At 37.0% G+C, this 15,610-nt stretch overlaps 1 protein-coding gene across 6 annotated transcripts in view; it reads left to right on the top strand.

Annotated features, from left to right (window-relative positions):
* The window catches only part of TRPC4 (transient receptor potential cation channel subfamily C member 4), a 363,414-nt gene that overhangs the window by 161,594 nt on the left and 186,210 nt on the right, over positions 1-15,610 (top strand). For all 6 annotated transcript variants that reach the window (XM_081936901.1, XM_081936899.1, XM_081936897.1 and 3 more), the window contains one exon: positions 14,394-14,533. In XM_081936901.1, the coding sequence (XP_081793027.1) occupies positions 14,394-14,533 (140 nt within the window). The remainder of the gene's footprint in view (positions 1-14,393; positions 14,534-15,610) is intronic.

Genomic DNA, 15,610 nt, shown 5'->3' on the forward strand with positions numbered 1-15,610 from the left:
AAAGGAGAGACACAGAAAGCAAGACCTTAATTGCATGCACTGCATTAGGATGAAACAAGCACACAAAATAATAAAAAAGGAAAATCACTGTCCTTTTTTGCATCTTCTGCACCGCCTTGCTCCAACAACCTGCATAAAGACAGACACAGAAAACATGAAGGGCTTGCACTTCACCATCTCAAGGATGAACACAGCACAGACCACACCACTCAGCCAGCAATAAACTCAGCTACTTACAGAGGAGAGATGACCAGCTTGCCCGTCTTCTGCACACCACCTTTTCAACAGACTTTGTTGCCCAAAATACCTGCATAAAGACAAACACAGAAAGCAAGACCTTAATTGCTTGAACTTGCACCTTACCTAAGAATAACACAATGAAAGAGATACACTCAAGTACTTGTGTTATTGCTTTTCTGGTTGTTGATATCTCCATAGTGTTCTTAGGCTTGCAGATTCCTCTGTTGCAGCTTTCTTTGTCTTTACTCGTGGATCATCAGCCGTGTGGTGGTGCGCTCTGAGCCAAGCTTTCACTTTCGGAATTGGGTCCCATCTCTCAACAGGTATGCCAACAACACTTATCACCATCAGATTGCTTATGTTTTGTACAGTTAGGCGTGTTCTTTGTTCCGAACAAATGAGGTTCATTTTTGAGAACCCCCTTTCCGCCTCTGCTGAACTAACAGCAATTGTCCTGACAATATCTCTAGCTTTCCGGATATTGCCAGGAATTTTGTACTTCTGTGGATTTTTCTTTACATTTCCCAAAAAATCTCTGTAGTCGTTCACATTAATGTTATGATTAAAAATATTGCCAAATGCATCCAATGCTTGCTCTGCCTCAGCCCATGGAACGACTACATCTTCAATGGCCCAGTAATCTGGCTCCAGATAAGCGATAAAGTGCAATTTGTTTGCTGTTGGCAATAGGCTACCTGTTCTTAGATGGTCGCAGCCTTTTCTTTAAATTGGTGATGATGCTTTCCAAAAGTATTCCACGAGGAAGGGCAACAAATCGGTGATTTGGAGCTAACTTGATGTTTTGGAAGGCTTCTGTTTTTAGCAATTCCACAAGTTCGTTTTCAAATTTGCCCTTTTTCTTTCTAAGCACTTCAAAAGAATCGATTGTCCGCAATACTAACTTTTGGGCCATGATGATATTTGTCTCTCTCCCCTGTAGAGCATCTGACAGACTAGTAATTTCTCTTAGGATGTCGATCATCAGGGCCAAATCCTGCAAAAAGTTTAAATTTTCAAAACGGGAAGCCATGCCCGGGAACCTTTCATTTCCCTTAAAAAACTGATGTAGCACTGGATAAGGACATAAGTTCATCCACTAGAAATGCATAGTCCTTTCTAGATCTCAACATTTTTGGGGGGGATTTCCTTCAATATTATCACATCTTGACCTGCCACTTGCAGTTTATTTTTATAGGTTGCTTGCAATATTTCATTCCTAATTTTCCTGGTGACAAAATAGATTACAATATCTCTTGGCAGTTGTCTTTGTCTGGCAATTCATGAATTAACACAGTAAATTTTGTCAATTTACCAGGCACATTCGGCCTTTGGTTCCTCAGTTAATTGAGCGAAAACGTCAGCAAAAATCTCTCTTAAATTTTCTTGGTTATGTTCTTTCAAACCCCTTATCCTCAGGGCAAATGTCATTGTTCTATATTATATCATTGTAAGCTCCGCCTCCGACTTATCAATTTTACTTTGTGCCTCCATAAGTTTATTGTCCAACTTTATATTGGACTCATTAATTTCTTCCACCTTCTCATCGAGAGATGTTAAGTAACAAAATAATCCTTTAAATGCATCAACTATATCCTCCCTTATCTCTTGGTTACGCATTTGGATTAAATCCTTAATTCCAGATATTTCATCAGAGACATCTTTAAACGCACTTGCAATTTTTCCCTCCAAGACAACTGCCTGATAGTAATCTGTGGATGTGGTTATTTTAATAAGGCTCTCAACCACATTTTTTTTTAATATTTGCTCCAGGGAGACAATGTACCTTCCTAGATTGATTGTTCAGTCTAAGACTGATGATTTCATTCCCTTAAGAATTGAAGCTCCTATCAGCAATACATGCCTTTTTTTCTTGGGAAAGTTTGGACTAATTTTCTTCCAGTCACAGCAACACTTCATAATGTCCCTTCTCCAGGTGACAGTAAGCTTTCTTCCAGGGGGAGTACATGAAATTGATTGCTCAGCTCCAGGGTGGCTGCACAGGCCTGGGAAGTACTAGGTAGCAGGAACAATTCTCTTGGTTGTTATTTGATTCTATGAGTGACATGTTTCTATCAAAAGATTCATGTACAAGTTCATTTCTTTTCATTCATTTCATTCCTTATTGTGTTCAGTTTGGGTACAGTCTTCTTCCATTGGTTGGAGTTTCTCATTGTTTAGACTGAGCCTCAGAGTGGCTAGAGTTGCCTCTATATCTTTGAATTTTTTTGTTCAAGTAATTTTGTTTACATTTGGTACAAGTGTAATTTTGATCTATGAGCATGGAACATATTTTGCAAATCACGATAACTTTTTCCATGACTATGTCTCTTTTCATTTTAATTTAAAAATTACAATTTTAAAACTTTTCAAAATATTTACAAATGTAAATGATTTTTCAAAATTTTAAATTAAAAATTAATTTTAATCAAAACTTAAACATTTTGAAGTTAATTCAAAATTTCAGAATTAAAAAAAATGTATTTTAAAAATGTAAAGGATTTTGTCAAAAAGTTTAAAAATTCTAGAAGTTCATTTAAAATAAAAATGTTCAAACATTTTCATAATTCCTCAAAATTTAGAAGAATTTTTTTTAAATTAAAATGTTCTCTTCTTAAATGTTACTTTTTTAGAATAACAGAATAACAGAATTAGAAGGGACATTGGAGATCTTCTAGTCCAATCCCCTGCACAAGCAGGAGTTCTTATACCATTCTGGACAAATGGCTGTCCAATCTCTCATTTAAAACCTCCAATGATGGAGCACCCACAACTTCTGAAGGCAATCAGTTATATTGGTTAATTGTTGTCACTACCAGTTCTAGCAGTTCTTAGCTCCCTTTTGCTCCCTCCTTTGACTAACACAGAAGTGCAAATGAAGTTGCCCTCTAAATATAGTTTGTAATACCTGTACAGTATATATATATATATATATTTTCAGAAAATTTTATTGGTTTTTTTAAAACATTTATAAGGAAAAGGGTAGGTGGAATGGTATACAAATTTTGGCAGTTGCAAGTGTGGCAGACGCCCCCTCCCTCCAAACTCATAAGATACATCTATGTATAAAACATTAATACAAAATCATATAAAATCAGCATATTAATTCTAAGAAGAAATTTCGATCAGCTTATATATTATGATATATAATCTAGATATAATTTCATTATTACTTTCGGTTTGTTTATAACAGTGTGATTTTCTTATTCATTTTTGTGATCTGAGCTTTCTTGGTGTTGCCCCTTCTCCCCCCGCTGGCAGAGCTCCAGCCCCTCCCGTGTCCTGTGTGACCGTTGAAGAGTCTTCTGTTTTTTCTAGGTTTGCTTTATTTTTTTCCATAAAGGCCTGAGCCTCTATGGGTGTATTGATTCTGATTCTTGTCTCCTCCCAGAATATCAACATCCCTTCAGGCATCAACCATCTAAACCACACCCCTTTCTGGTATAGTTTATTCGCCAATTGCGAATAATTTTTTCTTTTCTCCCTAATTTTTTTTGGAATCTGCTTCAAGATGGTTATCTCCCTGTCGTGATATGTCAATGCTTGCCCCCTTTGTACACCCAGAATTATGTCTCTTGTGCTTTTCCTAAGAAATTTGATATGGACCTCCTTGGGTACATTGTGTGTTCTGGCATATGCTGAATTCACTCTATAGACCAGGTCTATCTCCCATTCCATCTGTTGTTTATCTTTGTGTATATAATCAGCTAAGATATTAGTCATAATGTCCCTTATGTTTTCCCCATCTGCTTCTATAAGTATATTTTGTTTCTCTTGTAATCCACAGATATATTTAAAAATGACAGATCAATATAAGCTGAAAAGAAAAAATAGTGTCTCAGCTGAGAGAAAAAAATAACAGCTTGTAGTTAGTGCACAAGATTATAGAAAAATAGTAATTTGTAATAATACTGAAATACTTTTTTTAAAATTGTTGTAGACTTTTTAATTTGTAATCCACAGAAGAAGGAGAGTAATAATTGCAGATGAATAGAATTTGCAGTATCTTACTGCAGTTTAGGAGTTTTACATTCCTTGTAAATTACTTTACAATCTGTTAGATACTCCCCCCTCTAGTTGTTGCAAGGACAATAGTAGTTTCCAGTCAGGTCCTCTCTTTTCAGGCGGAAACAGAGAGAGACCTGATTGGCTGAAGCGCTGGCCAGCTCCCCTTTAAAAAGGGAGCTGCCAGACCTCTCACTCAGTGGATGCTTGTACTTAACCAAATAAAGAGCTGTTGTTTTCTTAGCCTTTTGTGCCTTTCATTACCCAATTAAATACAATCCGCTTTGTGGTAAGTATAAACAGCCTTCTTTTTAACAGCCAACAAAGTTTTGAATAAAATGATCATTCAGTTTTCTCAGGATCATCCAATATATATAAAAATTCAGATCATTCAATTCATTCAGGATCATTTAGTTAATATAAAGTATAAAATACGGTTGAGAGATTATAAATCCTTATAAATATGCAGCACTTATGGGTGGAGAAAGGAAAAAAAAACATCTTTGTAAAAATATTTACATTTAGTTTATTTTGCAATTATTTATTTGAAAGTAAGCACAGTTACTGGTAAAAAGAACTATGCAGTTAATAATGAAAAATTTAAAAAGAGTGCAGTTTTTACATACTTCCTATGTAGCTCATTCCTCTCTAGCTCATTATGTTTTTCTTTCTTCTTTTTTTTACTCCCTACCTTCTTAAATGAGTGGTTGAAAGGTTTTTGCTTGGAATTCCAACCACTGATAAAATAAATACCATGTTTGATAATATTCTGTATCTTCCTTCTGTTTCATTTTTAATGTCATTTCTGCACTCTCTAGTGTTTTCTTAATTATTTCTTCATCTCATGTTTTTTTTATTTTTCCAGCATTGCGCAAATACAATCCTCACTGCTGTCAAGATGTTCAATATTAAATACATACTTTTCTTTAACAAATTTACCTGATATTATCCCTAATGAAAATAGTTCAGGTTTAAAATCTACATGTTTTCCAGTCATCTTTTCTATCCATTTATGTATTTTTTCCCCAAATTTTTTTGCATTTTCACAAGTCCGCCACATATGATAATATGTGCCTGGTTTTTTATTATATTTCCAACACTTGCTAGACATAGTTTTAAACATTTTAGCTAACCTAGCTGATGGTAAGTGCCATCTATAAAACATTTTATATAAGTTTTTTATACAAAGTTGCCATTGTTAATTTATAATTCCTTTTCCATAGATTTTGCCATTGCTCTAATTCTATATTATGACCAAAAAAATTTCCCACTGTACCATTGTATCTTTTCCATTTTCAAATTTAGTAAAAAGTTATAAATCTTCTTGATTAATTTTTCATCCAAATTCAACAGTGTGTCAGCGTTCCAAATATCATGCAGAATTAAATCATTGTCCAAGGCAAAGTGATCCTTAAAACTCCAATCTAATAAGACAGGCATTTTGGCATTATGCTGTTGAATTTCAACTCTAACGTACATCCGGTGAATTCACCCAGTTAAAAGTTCATCATCTATCCCCACACCCCATAATTCATCACATGGTCCAATCTTCATCTTCCACGCTGGCATGTACACCCCTCTTCTTCTGGCCAGGTGTCGAAGTGCAGAGACAAAAGACGACCTTGAGCTTCTAAGAAATCCATAACAATACATTCCACAATCCTACTCCTTTCTATTCCCCCCTCCCAACTACTATACCAATGAACCAGCATAATATATATATGTTTTAAATATGTGGCAGGCCAAAGATCCTAAAAGGAACAGAATTACAGGCCTGACACAGTGTTTGATCAAAGGGTGTTTGCCCTTTATAAAATCCATACTTTTTAATATCTAAATCATATCTAGATTGCATTTGCAATTGAGGCCATTATGATAATTTTTTGTTGTCAAGCTCTTGTTTCAATTTTAATTTCCCTTCCGAGTTCAAAATGTCTTTATATGTCACAACTTTTTCAAACCAAATTTGGATATGTAAAGGCTTCCATCGTTGAGAGCCATTATGGAATTTTTGAATACATTTTGGGTTTTACTTTTTCCCATTCTGATATTAGTGAGTTTCTTATAAAATTATTTTGAAAGTATCTGTGGGTTTTATTCTTCTCATACCATAGGAAGGCGTGTCATCCCAATTGTAGGCCATGTTCTTCTAAATATAGCAATCTCTTTTATCTAAGACTTATCCATTATTTTAGCCATCACACATGCTTAGTAATATAAAAGCCAATCAGGTAATCCAAACCCTCCATTTACTTTAGATTCTTGTAACATTTTCAATTTTATTTTCACTTTTTTCCCTTGCCAAATAAATTTAAAAGTTAATTTATTCAAGTCCTAAAAAAATGTATTAAATTTTATAGGTATTGTTTGAAACAGGAAAAGCAATTTCGGTAAGATATTCATTTTTAATGTGGTGATCCTTCCCAAATTGATAACTGTAGGTTTTTCCATTTTTCCAAATCTCATTTTATTTGCTTAAATAATTTTATATAGTTATCTCCCTTTATCGTAGAGCACCTTGCTGTTAAGTATCTTCCCAAGTACTTGACTTTCTTAACTAATTGAAAGTCAACTTTTTCCATCAGTTTCTCCTTTTGTTTTTGTGTAAGGTTTTAAACTACATTTTAGTTTTTTCTCTATTTTCAGTTCTGCTACTTCTCTAAACTTCTCTATCTCTTTTGATAGTTTAGGAATTGTCTCTAATGGTTCTTCTACAATAACTACCAAATCATCAACAAATGCTTGTAATTTATATCTTTCCTCTCTCATCTCCGTTCCTTTGATTTCTGAATTTTGTCTGATATTCCTATTCAAGACTTCAAAAGTCAATATAAAAAGTAAGGGTGATAACAGGCATCCTTGTCTTGTTCCTTTCTTTATATTGAAATTATCTGTGTAGTCCTTATCTACAATTATTTTGGTCATGTTTATGATATATCATCTTAATTACATTTTAAATTCTTCTCCAAAATCCATAACATTTAATTGATGTATCATAAATTGCCAACTTACCGTATTTTTTTTTTGGCGTATAAGATGCACCAGAGTATAAGAAGCACCAAAATTTTGAAGAGGCAAATTTAAAGAAAAAGTTTTTGCACTCTGCAGACCTCCCAAAAACGGCCCGTTTTTCATGAAAATAGGCTTGTTTTTTGTTTTTAAAAAGGGCATGCATAGCTTTTAGGAGGCTTGTAGAGTGCTCCTGTCCTCTGAGATTCTGGATAAGTTGGCCTGGATGAACTGTCCTAGTACCTTGCAAGCCTTAATGCACCTTTGCTTGTGCATAGATGGTCAGCTTCAGCAGCAAAGTGCACTCATTGCCAAGCAGTTTAACAATATACTACAAGGAGGTGAAATCGAAGAGTGGCTAACATATGGCAAAATCTCCCTGATAATGAAAGATCCAGCAAAAGGGGCAGCACCAGGCAACTACAGACAAATTACCTGCTTACCGACAACTCTCAAATTGTTAACTGGTGTGGTAGCTGATGCAGTCCAAGAGCATCTAGTTGAAAACAATCTCTTTCCACCTGAGCAGAAAGGAAATTGCCCCAATAGCAGAGGAACAAAATATCAATTGCTAATTGACAAAATGATTTTGGAAAACTGCAAGAGAAGGAAGACCAACCTGAATGTAGCATGGATTGGTTACAAAAAAGCATTTGATTCTCTGCCACATGACTGGATAATTAAGTGCCTAGAAATAACAGGAGTCAGTAGAAACATCAGAAGCCTTGTACAAAGATTGATGGCATAATGGAAGACACAGTTGCAGGTGAATGATGAGAGACTTGGAGAAGTTAATATCAAGAGAGAAATATTTCAAGGAGATTCATTATCACCACTATTTGTCATTGCACTGTTTCCTCAGTCAACAATACTGAATAACTCAGGCCATGGCTATCAAGCATCAAAACATCTGCCAGACTACCCACCTTCTTTACATGGATGATCTGAAGCTGTATGGAAAACACCATCTGAAATAGAATCGCTGCTCAACACTATTCCTATATATAGCCGAGATATTGCAATGGAGTTTGGATTGGACAAATGTGCCACACTCACTCTCAAACAAGGAAAAATAGTGAAAACTGAAGGAATCAAGATGCCTCATGAAAATAACATTAAAAGTCTGGCTGAAAAGGATTACTACAAATACCTGAGTATCTTACAAGCTGACAACATCAAGCACTGAAGTCAAGAAAAAGATTAGAGGTTAATACATCAAGAGAGTGAAGTCTTAAAGTCCAAACTCAATGGAGCAAATCAATACCTGGGCAACACCAGTCATTAGATACACAGCTGGAAGAGTGAACTGGAGTCAAACAGAATTTAAAGCAATGGATAGGAAGACCAGAAAAATAATGACAATGAATCATGCCCTTCATCCTCACAGCGACATTGACAAACTCTACCTACCAAGGCAAATAGGTGGGTGTTAACTCCTCAGGGCTACGACATCGCCTGAAGACTTGCAGGACTCTTCTGATTGGCTATGTCGCGAGCAGCCATTTGGCAGGAGAACACAGCCTTGCCATTGGTCTGATAGCTACTATATAAAAAGCTGTCAGACGGCTATTTTAGCAATAAAGGTTGTTGTTATTCACAACCCGCTTTGCCTCAGTTCCTGCCTGCTTAGTTATCCATACAGAGCACTGGTAACAAAGATGGAATCAAGGCTGAGGTAACGGCTAGTCGAAGTCGCTAATGAGCTGAGGTGCTTCTAGCTGAGCGCTGCCTTCTAGTCACAGGTGACGGGACGTCACACCAAGGCTACCTCCCCAGCAGACTGTCCTTCTAAGAATGGCTGCTCTGCCCATGTTCACAGCTTTCAACCTGGCCACTGAGACCTGGGGCGCCTACCTTGAACTATTCGAGTGCTTCCTGGAGGTGAATGATTTCATTCATTATCCAGTGGCCGCAAACGAGACTATTTCCTTAGCTCATGTGGACATGAAAAGTTTGGGATGGCTAGGGCTCTATCCGCCCCTCAGCCTATCCACACAGTGCCATGGGAGACTTTCCTGGAGAAATTAAAAAAGCACTATTCTCCGGCTCCCTCAAGCTTTGCCAGGTGGCATGCATTCTGCCAGAGGACTCAGAGAGATCAATCAATATATGACTCCCTCTGGACAGCTGCCCTGTATTGCGACTTCTGTGACCTGGACGATGTCCTGTTAGACCAGCTCGTCTGCAGGGTGAGAGACCTGAGGCTTCAGCGATGTTTGCTGGCCCGAACTGAACTGAATCTCCTGATGGCTATGGACAAAGCTAGGGTGTCCAAAATGTCAGACGGTTCAACTGCAGAGATTCAGCGATTCCAGCGAATGATCACCCCTGCGAGCAGGAACTTAGCCATCCACTATGATGAAATGAATCAGGACAACACCACCGATGACGAGGGTAAAGTGAGTCACCTCAAAACAGTCCAAAAAAGAAAATGGACTCCAACTGTCAAATCACTGCAGGCTTATTGCTTGGGTTGTGGCGGGAACCATGCCAGGACTGCCTGCAGATTCAAAGCTGCCATCTGTTGCCGGTGTGGAAAAAAAGATCACCTGGCAAAGGTCTGCAGAGCTATTCTACCAGCCACTGACCTGCCCTCCGAGCCAACCTACAACAAAAGGCCTGTCAAAAAACCTCCAAGACGCCGTGAAGATTGCTTCACTATCTCCCGGTACAGCTGCCCACCTGAAATGGCTGTCAGCCCCACCACCGCAGCCTCACATAACAACAAAATTTACCTCACGGTAAATTTGGAATGTGTTCCCTGCAATATGGAGGTAGTCACCTGCTCATCCAAATCCCTGGTTTCCTGGAGCACAATCAGACATCTGGTGCCCAGCATTTCCAGTAAACATCTTAAACCGTGCCCTGTGAGACTGTGGGACTATCAGGGAAATTCAAGTATTTTTTAGTATTTTAGTATTCTAGTATTTTTTAAATTACATTTTCATCTGTAGGGATCTATTCATTTTCCATTGTTGTGCAAATACTAGCTGCAGTCAATACATGTAAACTCAGACATGTATTCCTCTTATTGCACTTTTTAGAATCTTGCAACATTTTCAAACTTATCCTTGCTTTTTTCCCTTGCCAAATATATCTTCATATTGTTTTATTTCATTCTTCAAAGTATGTTTTCAGTTTTGTTGTTATTGTTTGAAATAAATATAATAATCTTGGCAAGGTATTCATTTTTATAGTAGCTATTCTTCCCATCAATGACAGTTGCAGATTTTTCCACTTCTCCAAAACTATTTTGATTTGTTGTGCCAGTTTATAGTAGTTATCTTCTTTAATAGTTACACACCTTGCTATTAATTGAATTCCTAAACTTTCTTTTTTTATTTTTTTAATAATTTTTTTTATTCGTTTTACAAAATTTTGAGGAAAAGGGTAATGGATATGGTTACAAATTTTGACAGCTACATTATGTAGGAAGTGGCACTCCCCCCAATTCTCATAACATTTACATATTAATAAACAAAATGCTTATTGCTTAGCTATATTTTGACAGCTTATTTTTACCTTATATCTTCTAATAATTTCAATCTATTTTGTATCAAACAGAAAAGATTCCCTGTGTCAGCAATTGCATTATTTTTCTAACTCACTTCTGTGATCTGAGTTTTCTCAATGTTGCCTCTTCCCCCCCCCCCTCCTGCCAGCAAAGCCTCGGCACCTCCCGCGTCTTGTGCAGTATCGTCAGCTTTATCTAGGAGAGCTTTGTTTTTTTCCATGAAGGCCTCCGCCTCTGTAGTTGTATTAATTCTAACTCTACCGCCCTCCCAGAATATCAGCATACCTTCTGGCAAAAGCCACCTAAACCAAACCCCTTTTTCAAATAGTTTTTTCGCTAGTAGCGCATATTTTTTTCTTTCTTCTACTTTCTTCGGGATTTGTTTCAGGATAGCTATCTCTCTATCCTTGTATTTTAACATTTGCCCCCTTTGTGAACCCAAAATCTCACCTCTTGTAGCCTTTCTAAGAAATTTAATGTGAACTTCTCTTGGGACATTGTGTGTTCTAGCATAAGCTGAGTATAGACCAGATCAATATCCCAACCTAACTGCTGTCTGTCTTTTTTAATATATTCAGCCAATAATTTTGTCATGATCTCCCTCAGATCTTCATTGTCAGTCTCAATTACATTTTGAAATCTAAGGAAAAAAGACATCCTTTCAAATTCCATTTTTCTCATATGGTTCTCAAGTTCTAGGTTTCCTCTCTGGACCCCCCTCACCTCCCCCCTCATCTCAGCCGTCCCCTCCTCCAAAACTTCCAGTCTCTTTTTGTTTTGAGCCGTTTGGCTTTGGTTCTCTCTGAGCTGTTCATTCATTTCTTTCAATTGATTTTTCAAATCCTCCTGCCCCTTTAAGAGCTTTTGGAGCAACTGATGGGTTAAATCCTCCTCAGGAGCTTTAGGTTGTAATAGCGATGTTAATGTCTGTTGTCCGCTGGGGCTAGATGTTGAAGATGTTGGAGCAGAACCAGCAAAACCTGGTTTCCCAGGTGGTGGTCTCTTCGGTGCCATTTTAATAAAGAAAACTCAGAGGTGTCTGTGTCCATACAATGAAATGGCAGCTATAAAAGAGGATAGCCAAGAGAGATCACGAGGCAGGCAGTCCAGACAGAAATGAGGACATTTTCTATAGTTCAAATCCAGACAATAAAGCCAATTATTCCAAGTCCAGGATACAGTATATCAAGAGATATTTCTGAGTGTCACGGAGGCAAAGACACAATGCCAGCAATTTCCATAGGTGGAGTCAGATTTCAAAGTGCATAGAGACAACGGAAGTGTGCCATCTTGCTTCGCCAGCACCGGGATCAGAAAGCAACAAACCAAAAGTTTTCAAAGGTTTTTGAAATAATCAGATCATCACTTCTCTTTCACAATTGCAGCAGGGTATTCATCTGCTTGCTTATAATGAGTGTGATCTTTTTAAAACTCTCTCTCTCTCCCCTCCGAGAGTGGAGAGCAGTCCAAAGCCGCTTTTCCGAGGGGGGGGGAATCCCCCTCCCTCCAATCACACTTCCCAGGCAGGGATTGAAAATCCTTCAAAAAGCTGACAATCCTTCATTTAAATATCAAAAAGGGAGTTGGGGAGAGTTCTCATCTCACCACATTGCAGCTGTAGCCTTCAAATTGTCAGGATCGTCCAGCTGTCTCAATGCGAAAGCGCGCGGGAGCGTAAAAGCTCCGTCGTGCACGCCCTCTCGCCTCCTGGCTCCTAGGGCAATGCAAGGAGCCCCCCCCCCGCGGCCGCCGCCGATGCAGGGAACCCCCAGCTAACTGCCCATACGGCAGGGTGCCCCTTCAAGGCACCCTGTGCCCCCCCAGGTCGAGGGGAGCCCACCAAGAGCACACAGGGTGGGCGAAACACGCCCGTCACTCTCAACAGCTGGAACCAGAACTCCGAATTCCTAAACTTTCTTGACTATCTGAATGCTTATCCCCTTCATTAGCTGTTTTTAACATTTTTAACTATTATTTTGGTTTTTTCTTTATTTTCAGTCCTGCAACTTCACTATATTCTTCTATTTTCCTAATTAATTTAAGTCCATTTTGTTGTGGGTCTTCCAAGATAAAGACTAAATAATCTCTGAATGCCTGTAATTTATATTATTCCTTTTTTTCTATACCTTTAATTTCTATATCTTGTCTATTATTTCTATTTAACATTTCCAATGTCAATATAAATAGTAAAGGAGGTAGTGGACATCCCTGTCCTGTGCCTTTTTTTATATTAAGTTCTATGTCAAATCTCCATTTACCATCACCTTTGCCATTTGCTTGTGATATATTGCATTGATCATGTTGATAAATCTCTCACCGAGTCCATAAATTTTAGTTGTAATAACATAAATTGCCAGCTTATGTTATCAAATGCTTTCTGTGCATCTAGAAGATCAACACCATTTGTTTTCCCGGGTGTGCTTCATAATATTCCAATGTATTTAAGATCATTCTCATATTGTTTTTAATCTGTCTCTTGGGCAGAAAAAAACTTCTGTAGGTACTACTGACTTTAACCCCTTTTTAAAGCACCAACTTATATAAAATCTATTAATTACAAATAATCATTTCCAAGAAAACTATATCAATTCAATTATGGTTTATGGAGAATAAACATGTGCTGTTCTTGTTGCAAAATTTTTACTGGTTTTAAAATATATAGGGAAGGGTAAAAGGGTGTACAAGAAATTTTTTTGCAGCTTCCATACTGGTGGCGAGAGTCTCCCCTAGAAACTCACAAATTTAACAATCTTAGAACTAAAATATAAAAGAAGGCATCAGAACAAATTTAACCATTATTATCAAACATGTGCTCTACTATTTTTTCTTTGTTACTTTTGTAGTATCAACAATTACAATTATTCCAAATACATTCATTTTTGTGATCTAAGCCTTTTCGATATTGCTTCTTCTTCCCTGCCCCTTGCGTCTTGCTATCCTTTTCCCTACTCCCACTAAGTTCCTCCTCTGGGGGGGAAAGATTCTTTTTAATAAAGGCTTCCGCCTCTTGAATTGTATTAATTCTGATCCTATTTCCCTCCCAGAAGACCATAATCCCCTCTGGTAACAGCCATTTAAACCAGACCCCCATGTTATATAATTTTTTTGATAAGGGGGAGAGAATAAACGTGCTGTTAATGGCTTTCAATTCTAAAGTATTTATTTTCTAAAGTTAATTGTAGATGACTAAAATTTTCATCATACAATTTCTCTTGAGTGTCATTCACCTGACACCTTTGAAAGAAAGAAAAAGATTCTATAACCAGTGAATTGATTCATTGGTCAACACACACACACACACACACACACACACCTTTTTAAGGACAGTATAAATCTGAGATCTCACTTTTAAACCAGTGGGAGTGAAACGGATGGCACTGCAACAGAAGCCACTGATGCTAGACAACTTTCTATGGCTGAGGCTATCAGATCTGGTTTGCAAACATCTAACTAGAGATTAGAGTCAGTTTTTATAGCTCTTTGTTGCCGTTTAGTAGCTATGCATATCTCTGCCACCCTGATTCTATTTATTATGGAAACTGAAATAATTAAGACATAAACTTAAAACTATAAAATGATTATTTAAATAATTAGTTATGTAATTAATCTTTGCTTTTTATATTTATAGGATTTATTTGGGGTGAAATTAAACAAATGTGGGATGGTGGCCTGCAAGATTACGTTCATGACTGGTGGAATCTGATGGATTTTGTTATGAACTCTCTATACCTGGCAACAATATCACTGAAAATAGTTGCATTTTCAAAGGTAACAAACCCTAACAAATACTAGATGTTTAACATTTTCTTTGAATGTATTTTGTTCCAAATCTATTCTTTTTAATCCATGTAAATACAGGTAGTCCATGTTTAACTATTACAGTTGGGGCTCACAACTTGGTCAAGCAAAACAGTCATTAAGTGAAACCACAACTGTTCTTGTGATCTTATTTCAGCTTTCCTTTGATTTACAAACCTGTGATGGTTGTAAATGTGAGGACTGATCACAAAGTTACTTTTTCATCACTGTTGTAACTGTGAACTGTCTCTAAATGTGGCAGTTGCTAAACAAGGACTACCAGTAAGTGCTCACTATCTCAGTTTATGGTTACAAATTATTTTAAGTGTATACGTAGGTTTATTTAGACATTGAACATCTAGGACCAAGAAATATAGGAAATTGTCACTTTCTGTTTCTTAAAAATCAACTAACTCTGCATCTCTTCTATATTGGCATACAAATTAGAAAACCCATTTAATGATTCCATGTACCATGTGTATATATCATTAATTTCTCTCAGTGATCAGTTTTATGTTATTATTATTGGTAAGATGTGACACAGCCATCTTTCTCCATATTTTGTATTAGATATTCCATATTTCAGGCATCAAAAATGGCAGAAATTGAACCAAACATATGTGGTGATCCATTTCCATTATCAATCCCCTAAGTCACTGTGACAAAAAATGAAAATAATTTCCTGTGAAATCTATTCTCTACCATTTATTGTGACCCTTGCTTCATATTCCTCCCAAGTGTATCTGAAATAGATCTTTGACTAGCCTACTTTAGGGAATAAAACTATGTCTTATTCTAGTTTCACAGCAACTGTTTGTTGTGAAACATAGTTTGCTACTAGTTGCCCATTCCCTGGCAGTGTGAGAAAGGTTAATATGGGGCTGCTTGTAGCCTTATTTCTAAATGAACTTCCTTTATCTAACAGCTAGATTTTGGATTTCTTTTTTTAATAAGTTGTTTTAACACTTTTACTAATTTGGTTCATAGTTCACATTTCTTCAGTGATGGGTAATCCTTTATGAGAAGGGTATCCCTATTCTCTGTATA

This window comes from Natrix helvetica (genome assembly GCF_964273705.1).
Source record: "Natrix helvetica genome assembly, chromosome: 1".
Taxonomy (NCBI): Eukaryota; Metazoa; Chordata; class Lepidosauria; order Squamata; family Natricidae; genus Natrix; species Natrix helvetica.